This window comes from Gossypium hirsutum, chromosome D04, assembly GCF_007990345.1.
Source record: "Gossypium hirsutum isolate 1008001.06 chromosome D04, Gossypium_hirsutum_v2.1, whole genome shotgun sequence".
Classification (NCBI taxonomy): Eukaryota; Viridiplantae; Streptophyta; class Magnoliopsida; order Malvales; family Malvaceae; genus Gossypium; species Gossypium hirsutum.
In genome coordinates, this window is record NC_053440.1 from 57,427,466 (window position 1) to 57,442,149 (window position 14,684).

At 37.0% G+C, this 14,684-nt stretch overlaps 1 protein-coding gene across 1 annotated transcript; it reads left to right on the forward strand.

Moving 5' to 3' along the window:
• Positions 1-4,340: 4,340 nt before the first annotated feature.
• On the forward strand, positions 4,341-10,849 carry LOC107911535 (ankyrin-2). Its single transcript, XM_041091468.1, has 4 exons — positions 4,341-4,827; positions 4,915-5,115; positions 5,234-5,305; positions 10,656-10,849. The coding sequence occupies exons 1-4, from the start codon at positions 4,341-4,343 to the stop codon at positions 10,847-10,849; spliced, it is 954 nt and encodes a 317-aa protein (XP_040947402.1).
• Positions 10,850-14,684: the final 3,835 nt, after the last annotated feature.

Consider the following 14,684-nt stretch of genomic DNA (forward strand, 5'->3'; position numbering starts at 1 on the left):
ACGTTCCGTTATTTGAATCCCTGGACTCCACTTTATATAGCAGCTATGGCTGGAGATGCAGGTATGCTGTTGATATTAATAATTTTGATAAAATGTCTGCAATTTGTTAAAATGCAACCTGAAGCTTAGAAAACTTTCCAGCATCAGAATTAACAGGAAGAGCTTACATCATGATTTCATGGATTATGAACTATACATTTAAATTACAAATTGATAGAAGTTGTTTTTGTTAGTACAAATTTTCGATGAGGAAAATTTCGAACACACGAACGAAACTTGAACAGCAAATAAAGAAATAAGACAAGGCTTCAAAGTGTGTATCAAGTCGCTATTTTTAAGGTTATATTCGCCTCCACCTATGTTTAGTGTGCAAAAGAGTTTCGAGTAAATTAATCTCAAGGATACAATGAAGCCGATGACTATTTGTGTTTTGCATTGACGAAAATAAATCGCTAAGCACTGAGCAATATATAACAAGAAACTCAATTTAAAAAAAAAAATTTACGGTAATACTTTATAGAATAATCTAATAATATTTGAAGATGGAGGAAGGAAAGTAGAATTTGTTAATATAATTTTCAAATAAAATCTCATTCCTATTTATAAGAATTTTCATGTTTCTCCGTATACTCTTCGTAGACTCTTTAAGAAAGTGAGAATTTTATCCAATTAATGTTATTGTTTCTTGTTTTGTTTAATGAAGACCAGAAGTTAGGAAGCTCGACAAGAGTTTAAGCCTCCGTTTTGTTTGTTGTTATTTTCATTAATTCCTAATCTAATTTGATTCTACAGTTTTATAACGTTATTAATTAATCAAAATTGTTAATACAATTAATTTTTTGATTAAAAAATTTCATGATTATATATAATTTGAATGTTTTAAGGGTTTTAGAGATGAATACGTGACTCATTATTTCTTTTAGGTTTGCCTTACTTTTTTTTATATTATAAGAAAATGATCAAATTTTAATTTTAGCCCTTACACAATGTGAAAATTTGGGATTTAATTTATATACATTATTTTTTACATAATTTGATCATTCTTCTTTTACAATGTCATTAGTTAGCCCTTACACAATGTTGGCATCAATATTTTTAGGAATCCTATTCCAAGAAAAAAATATTCATGACGAGTTCGAATGAATGTTCTAAAGGAAAAATCTATATAAACATTTTCAATGTTATTTTTATTTTTATATGACTACCAAGTAATTTTTTTTTAATTTTCAAAATATCACACTAACAAATTTAATAGAAGAATTTTAGTAGTAGTAATGATTGGACCTAAAATTTTAAATCTAAAAAAAATAGAGGGTCTAAAGTTCTAAAAATAAAAGTATGCTTAAAGTATATTGTCCTTTAAATTGTACTGCATAATTTAATACAAATAAATAATGAACCCTTTGCGAAGCATGAGATTCATACTAGTTTATGATTAGGTTAATGGACATTAATTACCAAATTTGCTAAAGTGTCTATTTGATGAAATAAAACAATCACACGTCTAAAACATATAAGGTTGTGGAATGCTTGTACTATTATAAATAGAGGTGGTTTCTCCACTTTTAGATTATCCCGAAATTTGTTGTTTTTTTTTGTAATTTTCTATTTTATCTTTTGCAGTATAATATATTTGGTAATATTCAAGGACGTAGGCATAATTTGCTGAATCTCATCAAAATTTTGGTGTTTTTATTATTATTTTTTTCTCAATATTTTGTAGAGTATATTTGTAGTGATATATTGGGCTTTAAGCAGGATTATATGTGACCCTTTCAATCTTTATTGAGAATTGAACAAGTATTTTTTACGACAATAATTTACTCACTTGTATCCGGTTCACACAACACTATTAACTCTTTATGATTATACTAACAATTTAGTCTTATTTTTCTCTTTTGATAGTAAAAAAGTAGCAGCAAAAAGCTTCAAAACAAACCAAATCAAAGACTAAACTAGTTTCCATGGTAAGTAAGCAGGTCCAAAACACCAGGTGATGGCTCTTCAAAAAAATGCAGAGTAATTCCCAAATCAGGACCCAGCGGCGCCATAAAGTCTGCAATCTTAGTAGCTTCCCGTCTCTTATGCATAAATTGGAATCCATCTGCCAATAGCTTGGTCATTAGTCGCCTCTTTAAAATATCCATCGCCCCTCACATTTTCCGATTCAATGATAACCTTCCGATAGCCTTGGCGGCGGGCCAACAATTTAGTATTTTAATCATCTTTAACAACTTTGTTTTGGCCCCATTTGCTAATTTTAATTATTTTTTATTATTAAAATTAAAATTAAAAATTCAGATTGACCCATACTTACCTAACCTTTGAATTAGATTGATAAACTACATATAGATAAATCCATATATGACAAATTTTTTATAATTAAAATTTAGTATACCGTCATAAGTGTGTCATAATTTAGTGATATATAAATTTAAAAATGATAATTTTGATGTTTATACTGTTAGAGATTGTATGACCCAAATCTCGTCACTTTAAATAAAATACAAAGTCAATATAAGGAGATCTATGGGGACGAAGGATTTTTCAAGCTTTAAATAGATGTAGTCGAAACTCTTCTTGTTTTATTCATTTTTCAATATTAGTGAATTTCTCCTGCCCCATGATTATTTCCAAAAAGATTTTCACATAAAATTTATATTTTTTTTCTTTTCTTATCGATTTGCAATTATTCTACTATCATTATTGACGTCGATAATGGAATTTGACAACGAAAAGAGATGAAGTGTATTTCATCTGCCCTTCCAACTTTGTCAAATTCCCATGGACGTTGCCATCGTTTTATGTTTGATCTGCTCTGCTTATTATTATTATTATTACTTACAACAATATCTAGCCAAAGTGGAATGTGGTTCCAAGTGTTGAGCAGCATAGGAAGTAATCAAAATATATATGTCGCACTGCAAGGAATTCAAGGCTGCCTTGTCCACAACACAAAGGCTTATAGCTGCTAAGCACCTGCTCTTAAATTTGATTATGGCCTAATAAACAACATAGGGCAGCATTGACTTCACCGCAAAGAGCTGTACACCGCATTTTCTTCCATTCTTCTTCTTTGCAGTTTCCTTAAACCCAAATTTCACCATCAAAAACTCCTAAAAATGATGGATTTGGTGCGTCTACTTTTCAACAATTTTTAGTATTTTAATCATCTTTAGCAACTTTGTTTTAGGGCCATTTGCTTTTCTTTTCGTTACAATTAAGTCATCATATGATAATAACATTTAATGTAAGTTATACAAATAGTCATTTAATTATTAGCACATTATTAGTTTGGTCACTCATGTTTAAAAAAAGTCTAATTTAGTCACTAACGTTATGGACAATTGATATTTTTGTCATTCCTCATTCAATCATTAATAGAATGCTGATGCAACCTTTTTTTATTGGCATATTAATAAATTTAGCCTTTCAATCTCTATAAATTCCAGTAATTTGATTTACACATTATGTTAACTTAATCTTCATTCTTAATTTTTTTTTTAAAAACTTAAAAACTAAAAATATATATTTAATTTTTTTTTCTATAAAATACATATACAAAATTATAAAATACATAAAAATATAAAAATATTTATAAATAAATGAATACTATTTTTTTTCTTCAAAGAAAATATAGGGTTTAGTCTGAATGAGTCAATATTAACTAACATGACCAAAATTTAGTGTGTAACAGTTTTCTGAGCTACCAAACACAGTCTTAGAATAAAAAAAGAACATAGAGCAGCATTAACTTGACCACGAAGAGCTGTAGACCCCATTTTCTTCCATTCTATTCTTTAATTCTTCTCCTTCTTTGCAGTTTCCTTAAAACCAAATCTCACCATAAAAAACTCCTACTTTATTGACCTCACTTCCAACCCAATATGCCACTTTTACTAAAGTGTTCAACTATATAAAGTTTTCATTCGTAGGTGACTTGAATGCAGGCATATGCAAGCAAGTAACTAACTGGAAAGGAATTTGGTAAATTTCTGATTTGCAGGATTTTTTTTCTTGAGCTTGGAATGCTTCAAGCTAATTAATTAAATTCTGTTTAGTGTTATCAAGGAAGAAATAGATCCAGAAAAAAGGAACCTCGGGAGCCTGAACAGAACATCACTCACATGGAGGCTTCGCTATATAATGCAGCAGCAGAAGGAAACATTGAAGTATTCAATAATAAACAGGGGCTTCAACTTGAGTAGCTAAAGACCCCAAACCAAGACAACGTGCTCCATGTTAACTTGGCAACCGAGGAGACTGTCAAATTCTCAATAATCAAAATCTTCTCCGTAGGATTTGTACCAGCCTATCCGTTTTTGAATTTATTCGTTACTATGATAAAAAGAGAAAAAAAATCAGATTTTATCGAACAAATTCTCAGCAAGTGTCCGTCACTGCTATTCCAAACGAATGCTAAAGGTCAAACTCCTTTGCACGTTGCAGCAAGGTATGGACATTCTGCTATTGTGAAACTTCTAATCAAGTCCTGCGCAAAAGCTATAGATGGAGATTTAGAGCTGGGAATGGATCAAGTAAGTGCAGTCAGGGAGATGCTGAGGATTGCGGATCAGGAATCCAACACGGCTTTACATGAAGCAGCAGGGTGTGGCAATGTTGAAGTGGTGAAAGCATTGTTGGAGTTTGAAGTCCCTGATTTTCCGTATTCTGCCAATAAAAAACAGGAGACTCCACTTTATATTGCAGCTAAGAGAGGAGACGGCGGCGTGCTGAGTGTAATATTAGATAAATCAAAATCAGCAGCTCATGGCGGCCCCCACGGTAGAACAGCTTTGCATGCAGCAGCTATGGCTGGAGATGCAGGTATGTTGTTGAGTTAGTTCCATTTTTTTTTAATTTGAAATAAATAAAGAACAGGTCTATTGACATTTTTTTTTTGCTTGGATTTAGAGGCAATAAGGATAATATTAGAGAAGAAGGGGAATTTGACAAAGGAAAGAGATGAAGATGGACACACCCCTCTTCATTATGCTGCACACTTGGGTTCTAGATTATCAGTTGTGGAAGAACTGTTAAAAAGGGATGTGTCAGCTGCCTATATAGGTGATAAAAAGAGGGGGATGACACCCCTTCTTATGGCAGCCAGGGAAGGTAATGGTGGAACAAGGGCAAAGATTCTCTCTTTATGTCCAGATTGTTGCGAAAAAGTGGACAATAAAGGTTTGAATTTACTTCATTATACGGCTTTTAAAGACTGTCTTCCCATCAGGGAGTTCTGTTTTTAAGCGTGGTGGTGTTGAGATTGTATATGGATCAGTTAGAAATCTAACGGAGTTGGAAGGTGCCTGTAAAATCTAATGGTTTTGCATTTCCATGGCTACTGTTTTATTAATATTTAAGTTTTGAGTTAACATATTTAATAAACCTATAATACAATCGGTTAATGTGGGTGGCATGACAGAAGCAAATCAAAGATTTGTTGGAAGAAATTGAGAATTGTTGCGGAAAGGATCGATTCGAGAACTCCGATATGACTACAAGTAAATTGACCGGAACGAAAAATAAAGTGAACACAAGGATTTACGTGGTTCGGCTTTAATGCCTACGTCCACGGGCAGAGGCGAAAAGAAATTTCACTATAACAAGATGAAGATTACAAGTGTTTTACACTCAAGACACAACCCGAGAACCTCACAACTCTCAACCCCTATAGAAAACCCGAAAGCTAAAATCCTAGCTTTCAAAGAACAAGCTTTGCTCTCTCTTGGTTTGGGATGATCAATATGGCTAATGAACCTCTCTATTTATAAGAGAGTTCAAGGACATAATTGTCCAAAACTTTGGCAAAGATTTGTGGTTGAAAATGGACACCAACAACCATCCACTAATCCACTACCACCAACAACCCACTACCAACAACAACAATCCACTACCAATTTTAAGCCATTTCTTAACAAATCTCCACCTTGGCTTGAAATTTACCAAGCTGAACATCATAGTGAATTCCTCGAACTGGATCACCTCTTCCAAACGCCTCTCTGGCGCTAATCAATCCCGAATACCTATCAAGTCCAAGCAATGCTTGAACTTATATGCAGGGATCACCTTAGTTAACATATCTGCAGGATTCTTCTCGGTAGCAACCTTGCTGATAACAATGTCACCTTGCGTAACATGTTCCCGAACAAAATGATATCTGACATCAATGTGTTTGGTCCGTTCATGAAACATCTGATTTTTAGTCAGATGTATGGCACTCTGGCTATCGCAAAATACAACAGTGAAATCCTGTTGTAAACCCAAACTGCTTACTAGACCTTTCATCCACAATGCTTCTTTCACTGCTTCTGCTAACGCCATATATTCCGCCTCAGTCGTAGATAAGGCTACGGTAGACTGTAACACAGCTTTCCAACTAATGGCTCCTCCAGAATAAGTGAAAACATAACCCGTCAGAGATCTTCTTTTGTCCAGATCTCCAGCATAATCAGAGTCCACATAGCCCGTGACACTGCTAGTGCAGTCACTCTGATCATATACCAAGCATAAATCTGCAGAACCTCTCAAGTACCTGAGAATCCATTTCACGGCCTGCCAGTGTTCCTTGCCAGGACAACTCATGTATCTGCTGACCACACTAACTGCATGTGAAATGTCTGGACGAGTGCAAACCATTGCATACATCACGCTTCCAACTGCACTCGAGTATGGAATGTGAGACATTTGCTGCTTTTCTTCATCAGATTGTGGTGACAACTCTGCAGAGAGTTTGAAATGTGGTGCCAACGGAGTACTCACAGTTTTCGCTTTATCCATGCCGAAGCGTTGAAGAACCTTTTCAATGTAGTTCTTCTGCGACACACGAAGCTTGCCCGCCTTGCGATCTCTGTGAATATCCATGCCCAAAATTTTCTTGGCAGCACCCAGATCCTTCATCTCGAACTCACCACTCAACTGCGACTTTAACTTGTTGATTTCCGACATGTTTTTGGAAGCAATTAACATGTCATCAACATACAGCAACAAATAAATGTGCGAACCATCTGAGAGCTTCCGATGATAGACACAAGCATCATAGTCACATCTTGTGTAACCATGCTGAATCATGAAGCTATCAAACCGCTTGTACCACTGCCTTGGGGATTGTTTCAATCCATATAAAGACTTCTTTAATAGACAGACATGGTCTTCTTTACCAGGAACTGTAAAACCCTCTGGTTGACGCATGTAGATTGTTTCCTCGAGCTCACCATGCAAGAACGCCGTTTTTACGTCAAGCTGCTCAAGTTCTAGATCAGACTTGGCCACCATGGCAAGTAATACACGAATGGAAGAATGCTTTACGACTGGGGAGAAAACTTCATTGTAGTCAATCCCCTCTTTCTGAGTGAAGCCTTTAGCAACCAATCGTGCCTTGAATCTAGTTGCTTCAACCCCTAGGATGCCTTCCTTTTTCTTGAAGACCCATTTGCAACCAACTATCTTCTGGTTACTTGGCGGCTTAACCAACTCCCAAGTATGGTTCTTGTGAAGAGATTCTATCTCCTCACTCATAGCAATTGCCCACTGTGCCGACTCATCACACGTGACAGCCTCATTATAACTGGAAGGTTCTATACCAATGGACTCCGCCACACTGAGCGCGAAAGACACCAGATTAGCGTAACGCGGATTTGGTTTGATTTGTCTCTTCGTTCTTCCAGTGGCAATGCTATATGGTTTTTCTTGAGGTGACTCATCTTCATCGGAATCTTGCACCTCAACTTGATCATCCTGGACTGAAGTACCTTCCGTAGGAATTGGAGCGTCCACCTGACACTCCACCTGCTTCTCAACACCGTGATCTCCCATTCTATCTGACTCCTCCTTTTCCCGGGAATTTGTGGTGGATCGAAGCATGGATGACTCATCAAAAGTCACATCTCTGCTGATGATGAACTTGGACGAAACCGGATCAGGACACCACAACCTGTATCCTTTCACCCCTTGGCCGTATCCAAGAAATATGCATTTCTTCGCCCTCGGTTTGAGTTTTCCCTCATTTACATGAGCATACGCAGGGCAGCCAAACACTCTTAAACCAGAGTAATTAGCAGGAGAACCAGACCATACTTCCTCAGGAGTCTTCAGCTCAATAGCTGTTGACGGAGATCTGTTAACCAAATAACAAGCAGTATTAACAGCTTCAGCCCAAAATTCTTCACCGAGCCCAGCATTTGATCGCATGCAACGAGCTCGCTCCAAGAGAGTTCTATTCATGCGTTCTGCAACTCCATTTTGTTGTGGTGTTCGACGAACAGTGCGGTGTCTCACTATTCCTTCATTTTTGCAGAACTCATTGAATTCACCTGAGCAAAACTCCAAGCCATTATCCGTCCGGAATCGCTTGATCTTCTTTCCTGTTTGATTTTCGATCAAAGCTTTAAATTGCTTGAAGTTGATGAGAACCTCATACTTGCTCTTCAGAAAATACACCCAAACCTTTCTCGAGTAATCATCGATAAAGGTAAGCAGATATCTGTAACCACCTTTAGAAATTGTCGGAGAAGGCCCCCAAAGGTCAGAATGGAAGTAATCCACTGTGCCTTTTGTCTTGTGAATCCCAGTGCTGAACTTTACCCGAGTCTGCTTACCGAAGACGCAGTGCTCACAGAAATTCAACTTTCCTGTACACTGCCCAGACAATAATCCTCGTTTGCTTAGCACCGATAAGCCTCTCTCGCTCATATGCCCGAGCCGCATATGCCATAACTTCATGGTGTCAGAATCTAGATCATCTGATGATGACACTCCCGCAACACCTGTAACCGAGGAACCATCGAGGAAGTAAAGGCCCCGCTCCAAATTACCACGTATCACAGTCAAAGCACCCGAGAATACCTTGAGAACTCCACCTTCAGCAGAGTACCGAAAGCCTTTCTTGTCCAACGTACTCAAAGAGATCAAATTTTTCTTCATTTCTGGAATGTGCCGAACATCAGTTAGAGTTCTAACAATACCGTCAAACATCTTTATACGAACTGTGCCAATCCCCATGACTTGACATGCGTGGTCATTTCCCATTAGTACTGAACCAGAATGCTTCTCGTATGTTGAGAATGCATCTTTCGAAGTACTTATATGAAATGTAGCTCCCGTATCAAGAATCCATCTCCCACCAGCGTAAGAGTCGGATACTGCAAGAACGATCTCGGCATCACTTGAAGAATCTGCATCAGCTACATTCGCACGATCATTTTGTTGCTCCTGTGATTCTGATTTCTCCTTCCTTTTCGGACAATCTACCTTCATGTGCCCGTACTTCTTACAGTAGTAGCACTGTATTCTCTTCTTGGACTGCGATCTAGGATGGCTTTTACTTGAACTTCCACCCTTTGCCTTGGATCTTCCTCGAGCAACCAAGCCTTCGCCTTCATTGTTTTCGACCACCTTACCAGTGATTTTCTTCCTCAACTCACTGGAACTTAAGGCATTTTTCACCTCCTCTAGAGTCAGGTCATCACGACCGTACATCATTGTATCAACAAAATTCTCATACGAGGGAGGCAAAGAACACAAAACAATTATTGCTTGGTCCTCATCATCGATTTTGTTATCGATATTATTCAAATCCATGATAATGGAATTGAATTTATCCAGGTGCTGGGAAACAGGTGTACCTTCTTCCATCTTCAGGGCATAGAGTCTTTGCTTGAGGTAGAGCCGGTTCGTCAATGACTTCGTCATGTACTTGCTCTCTAACCGGAGCCACAAACCGGACGCGGTTTTCTCATCCGCTACTTCTCGTAGCACTTCATCTCCTAGACATAGCAGAATAGCACTATGTGCTCTTTCTAGCATGTCATCCTTTTGCTCTTCCGAAAGCGTGCTTGGTAATTTATCTTTACCAGACAATGCTTTTAGCAATCCTTGTTGAACCAGCACTGCCCGCATCTTGATGCGCCATAAACTGAAACTATTTTTCCCGGTAAATTTCTCGACATCATACTTAGTCGATGAAACACTTGTAGCCATAATTTGGAACCTTTGAATGAATGATAATATTTTCTTCCTGATGTGAAAGATCAGACAAAGCTGCAGTCACAGGGCAATTCAGAAAATATTATCACTCCTTCAACTACGCTCTGATACCAATTTGTTGCGGAAAGGATCGATTCGAGAACTCCGATATGACTACAAGTAAATTGACCGGAACGAAAAATAAAGTGAACACAAGGATTTACGTGGTTCGGCTTTAATGCCTACGTCCACGGGCAGAGGCGAAAAGAAATTTCACTATAACAAGATGAAGATTACAAGTGTTTTACACTCAAGACACAACCCGAGAACCTCACAACTCTCAACCCCTATAGAAAACCCGAAAGCTAAAATCCTAGCTTTCAAAGAACAAGCTTTGCTCTCTCTTGGTTTGGGATGATCAATATGGCTAATGAACCTCTCTATTTATAAGAGAGTTCAAGGACATAATTGTCCAAAACTTTGGCAAAGATTTGTGGTTGAAAATGGACACCAACAACCATCCACTAATCCACTACCACCAACAACCCACTACCAACAACAACAATCCACTACCAATTTTAAGCCATTTCTTAACAAGAATGATCAAGTGGCATAGGAACCAGTTCGTCACTTTCACTTACCAAATGTTTCTATAAAAAGATTGGAGGCTATAAGAAATACTCATTTAATAGTGGCAGCACTTATAGCCACCATCACCTTCGCAGCGGTAATAACTGTTCCTGGTGGTTTGGAGAGTGAAAAGGGGTCAAAGCAAGGTAATCCCTTTTTGATTCATGAGGCAGCCTTTAAAGCATTTGTTGTAAATTGGCCTTTATTTTCTCTGTTTCTGCCTGTTGGGATTTGGAGAATGATAGATGAAGGTTAACAGAGCTTGAGCAACAATGCTGTATGTTTGCTGGTGAAATAAACAGAATCGGGCTTGGGAACAAAGAAAATGAAAAACAAGAAAAGAGAGTTTTGGATGAAATTTTGAAAATGATTTCATTAACATTGATTGAAGGCACAAAGCCAATACATAAACCAGACATTTAGCCGGTCAAATCAAAACAAATTGTCACCTAACATTACCTACTATCACTAAGTAACATTGGAACTTATGAAAACATTGCTTGCACACATAGGTATACTGATTTATCAATCTATCAGTACCTAATTACATCAAAACAATATCAATTTAGTTCAAATCTGACTAAATTACAAAGCGATATTTAAGGTAACAAAACGAAATGAAATACAATAGCAGTAATGTGCTTCAGCAGCTGCATGCATACTTCATGTGTTGTAAGTGCGGCTTGATCTGCTTGTTCATACTTTATGTGCTGTAAATGCGGTATCCAGGCCAACTTCAACACTCCTCCTTGGCTTGCATGCTGCATACTCCCATTTTAGCTCTCAAATGCACGAACCTTGAGCACTAATGGGCTTTGTTAAGATATCAGCAAGTTGTTCTTTAGAACTGCAATGAATTAGCTTCACTTCTTGAGCTTGCTCCATCTCTCTAACAAAGTGAAATTTGATCTTGAAGTGTTTCATTCTTCCATGGAATACTGAATTCTTTGCAATTGCAACAGCAGATTGGTTGTCACAATTGATCTCTGTCGCTTCCCTTGGTGTAGATTCAAGTCAGCCATGATTTTTCTTATCCAAATGGCTTGATTGACAGCAATAGCAGCTGCTACATATTCTGCTTCAGTAGTTGATTGAGCAACAACATTTTGCTTCTTCGAATTCCAGCAAAAAATGGCTTATCCAAAAGTAAAAACATACCTTGATGTACTCTTCATGTTATCTATCGATCCAACCCAATCATTATCAGCATAACCAACCACTTTCGTATTTTTAGCTTTGCTAAATAGCATTCCATAGCTCAATGTACCTTTGATGTACCTGAGAACTCTTTTGGTAGGTTGAAAGTGATTTTCATTGCAGCAATGCATGAATCTAGATAGCAGACTCACAATAAACATGATGTCTGGTCTAGTGGCAGTAAGATATCGCAAACAACCTACCAAGCTCCTATAGACAGATTCACTAACCTGCTCAAAGTCACCTTGGCTCGATAGTTTCTCTCTAATGGCAACTTGTGTGTTTGATGCCTTACAATTTTGCATGGAGAATTTGTTCAGAATCTTGGAGACAAAAGCCTTCTGACTTAGGAAGATTCCATGTTGTGTTTGAGTCGCTTCCATACCAAGGAAGTAAGACATTTGCCCCAAATCTGACATCTCGAACATGTGTTCCATCTTGGCTTTGAAATCAGCTAGCATTTCATGATCTCCTCCAGTTACTAGCAGGTTATCAACGTATAGGAACACTATTAGTTGAGTTTCACTACCTTGCTTCTTCACATACAAGGTAGGTTCACTGATGCTTCTTTCAAATCCAAGGCTAGCTAGGTAGCCATCGATCCTGCTATACCAAACTCTTGGTGCTTGTTTCAAACAATACAAGGCTTTCTTCAGTTTGTACACCTTGTCCTCTTCACCTGCCACTTTAAAACCTTCAGGTTGCTCAACATAGATTTTTTCATCAAGAAACCCATTGAGGAATGCTAATTTTACATCAAGCTGATGAATTTTCCACTGCATTTGTGCTGCTAAGGCAACTAGCAGCCTTATGGTGTCAAGCCTAGCTACTGGTGCAAAGGTTTCAAAGTAGTCAATGCCGTACTTTTGGCTGAACCTTTTTACAACCAGCCTTGCTTTTAGTTTGCTCAAGCTTCCATCAGCATTGTGCTTGGCTCGAAACACCCATTTCACCCTAATAACCTTTCTATTTGCTGGTCTCTCAACTAGCAGCCAAGTCTGATTATTTTCAGTCATTCTGATTTCATCAGCCATTGCCTATTTCCAGCCTTGTTGAGCTTCAACTTCTTCGAAGCAGCTTGGTTCAACTGTTGCCACTTGAGCTATTTCATAAATCGCAGCTAATGGTCTAGTGCCCCTGACTGGTTCATTATCAATGTCCATTTCAAGGCCATTTTGATCAGCTTTAGTCTGATCTGTCAGTAAATCTTTAAAGTCTGCCTCTGGTTCATTCTTCTCTCAATTCCAACTTGAATTCTCATCAAAGACTACATCTTTGCCCACAAGCACTTTGTTGCATGAAGGATCTAGGATTCTGTAGCCTTTCTTCATACTGCTATATCCCAGCAGGATGCCAGGTTAGGATGCAGTGGTTTTCTTATGATTGAACTCGCATTGAGTTTCATAGTTCACTTCTCTTTTATTTCCATCTTTACAGATAATCCACCAAGTTAGGATGCAGACTCGGCATACAGAGGACTCGACTCGGGTTTTATTTATTAAAATATTTTGGATTTATTATTCAAAATTTTTCGTTATTCAGGAACTATAATATCTTATTTAAATCATGGCATGAGACTTAGGTTTTTGTTTAATTTATCATGTATGACATATAATATAATTTAATATATTATTTTTAATTAATTAAGCATGAAATATGATTTTAATAAAATTAAGTTGAAAATCATTTTTCCATTGCTAAATTATAGTTTAGTATTGAGTTGTAAATAAATCAGAAAATTTAACTAATTTTCAATCTCATGTGTTATACTGAAAATAAGCTAAGTTTTCCATATTTTAAATTGGTCATTTTTTAAACTTTGATCGCTATTGGGCTATTTCAGTGGCCGATATAATCTCTCAAATTTAGATCTAATGTATAGGCTGAGTTGAAGAGGTTACAACAAGATGCAAGATTAATGTTGTTTTGTTTGAAGTATAAAATTAGTAAAACACATAGCAAGGATAACATTGTTGGAGATTATGGTATGCTAAAATGTTGAAGTAGGGAATTTGACAAAGGAAAGAGATGACACCTCAACAGTTTATGATGCACTTCGATATGAGTCATCACGAGAAATATCAGTGTGAAAAGGTGTGTGTATTTCTATGACCAAGAGCTATGGTTTTATTAACATATATATATATAATAGACCTACATTACAATACAATCGGCTAATGTGGGTGGCATGCCATAAGCAAATTGAAGAATTGTTGAAAGATATTGCACTTGAAGAAGTAGCCAAGTTACCATTTTTTCACATTCCCTTATTAACTGTCTCAGCAGAAAGCTTGGAGAAGACAGGAGATATTCATTTAGTAGTGGCGGCATTTATAGCCACTGTGGCATTCGTAGCAACCATAACTGTTCCAAGTGATTTCAAGGGTGAAAAAATGTCAGAGCGGGGAACTCCTTTTCTAATTTACGAGGCAGCCTTTAAAGCATTTGTTATGCATTGGCCTTTATTCTCTTTGTTTTTGCCCTCTCCATCCACTTTGGAATTTTGGATCCTCTTTTATCAAAAATAAATTATTGAGATATTAATATAATTTTATATTAAACCCAGTTCATGTCTAATGTCCTTGGTGACTGCTTTCCACATAGGTGGTTATGTGATTTTAAAACCTTCTCATAGACTTGCATATTGTTTCATCTGCCCTGCCTTTTTTGTTCAATTCTTCTCCTTCTTTGCCAAGTATTTTCTTTACAGTTTCCTTAAACCCAAATTTCACCGTAAAAAACTCCTCCTTTATTGACCTGACCTCTAACCAGAGATTTTCGTTTTGTTTAAAGTAAAATTATAAAGTTAATAAAGCACAAAGCAAGAATAGTACTTAGGGCAGCATCGCCTTGACCACAAATAGCTGTTCACCCCATTTTCTTCCCTTCTTTTT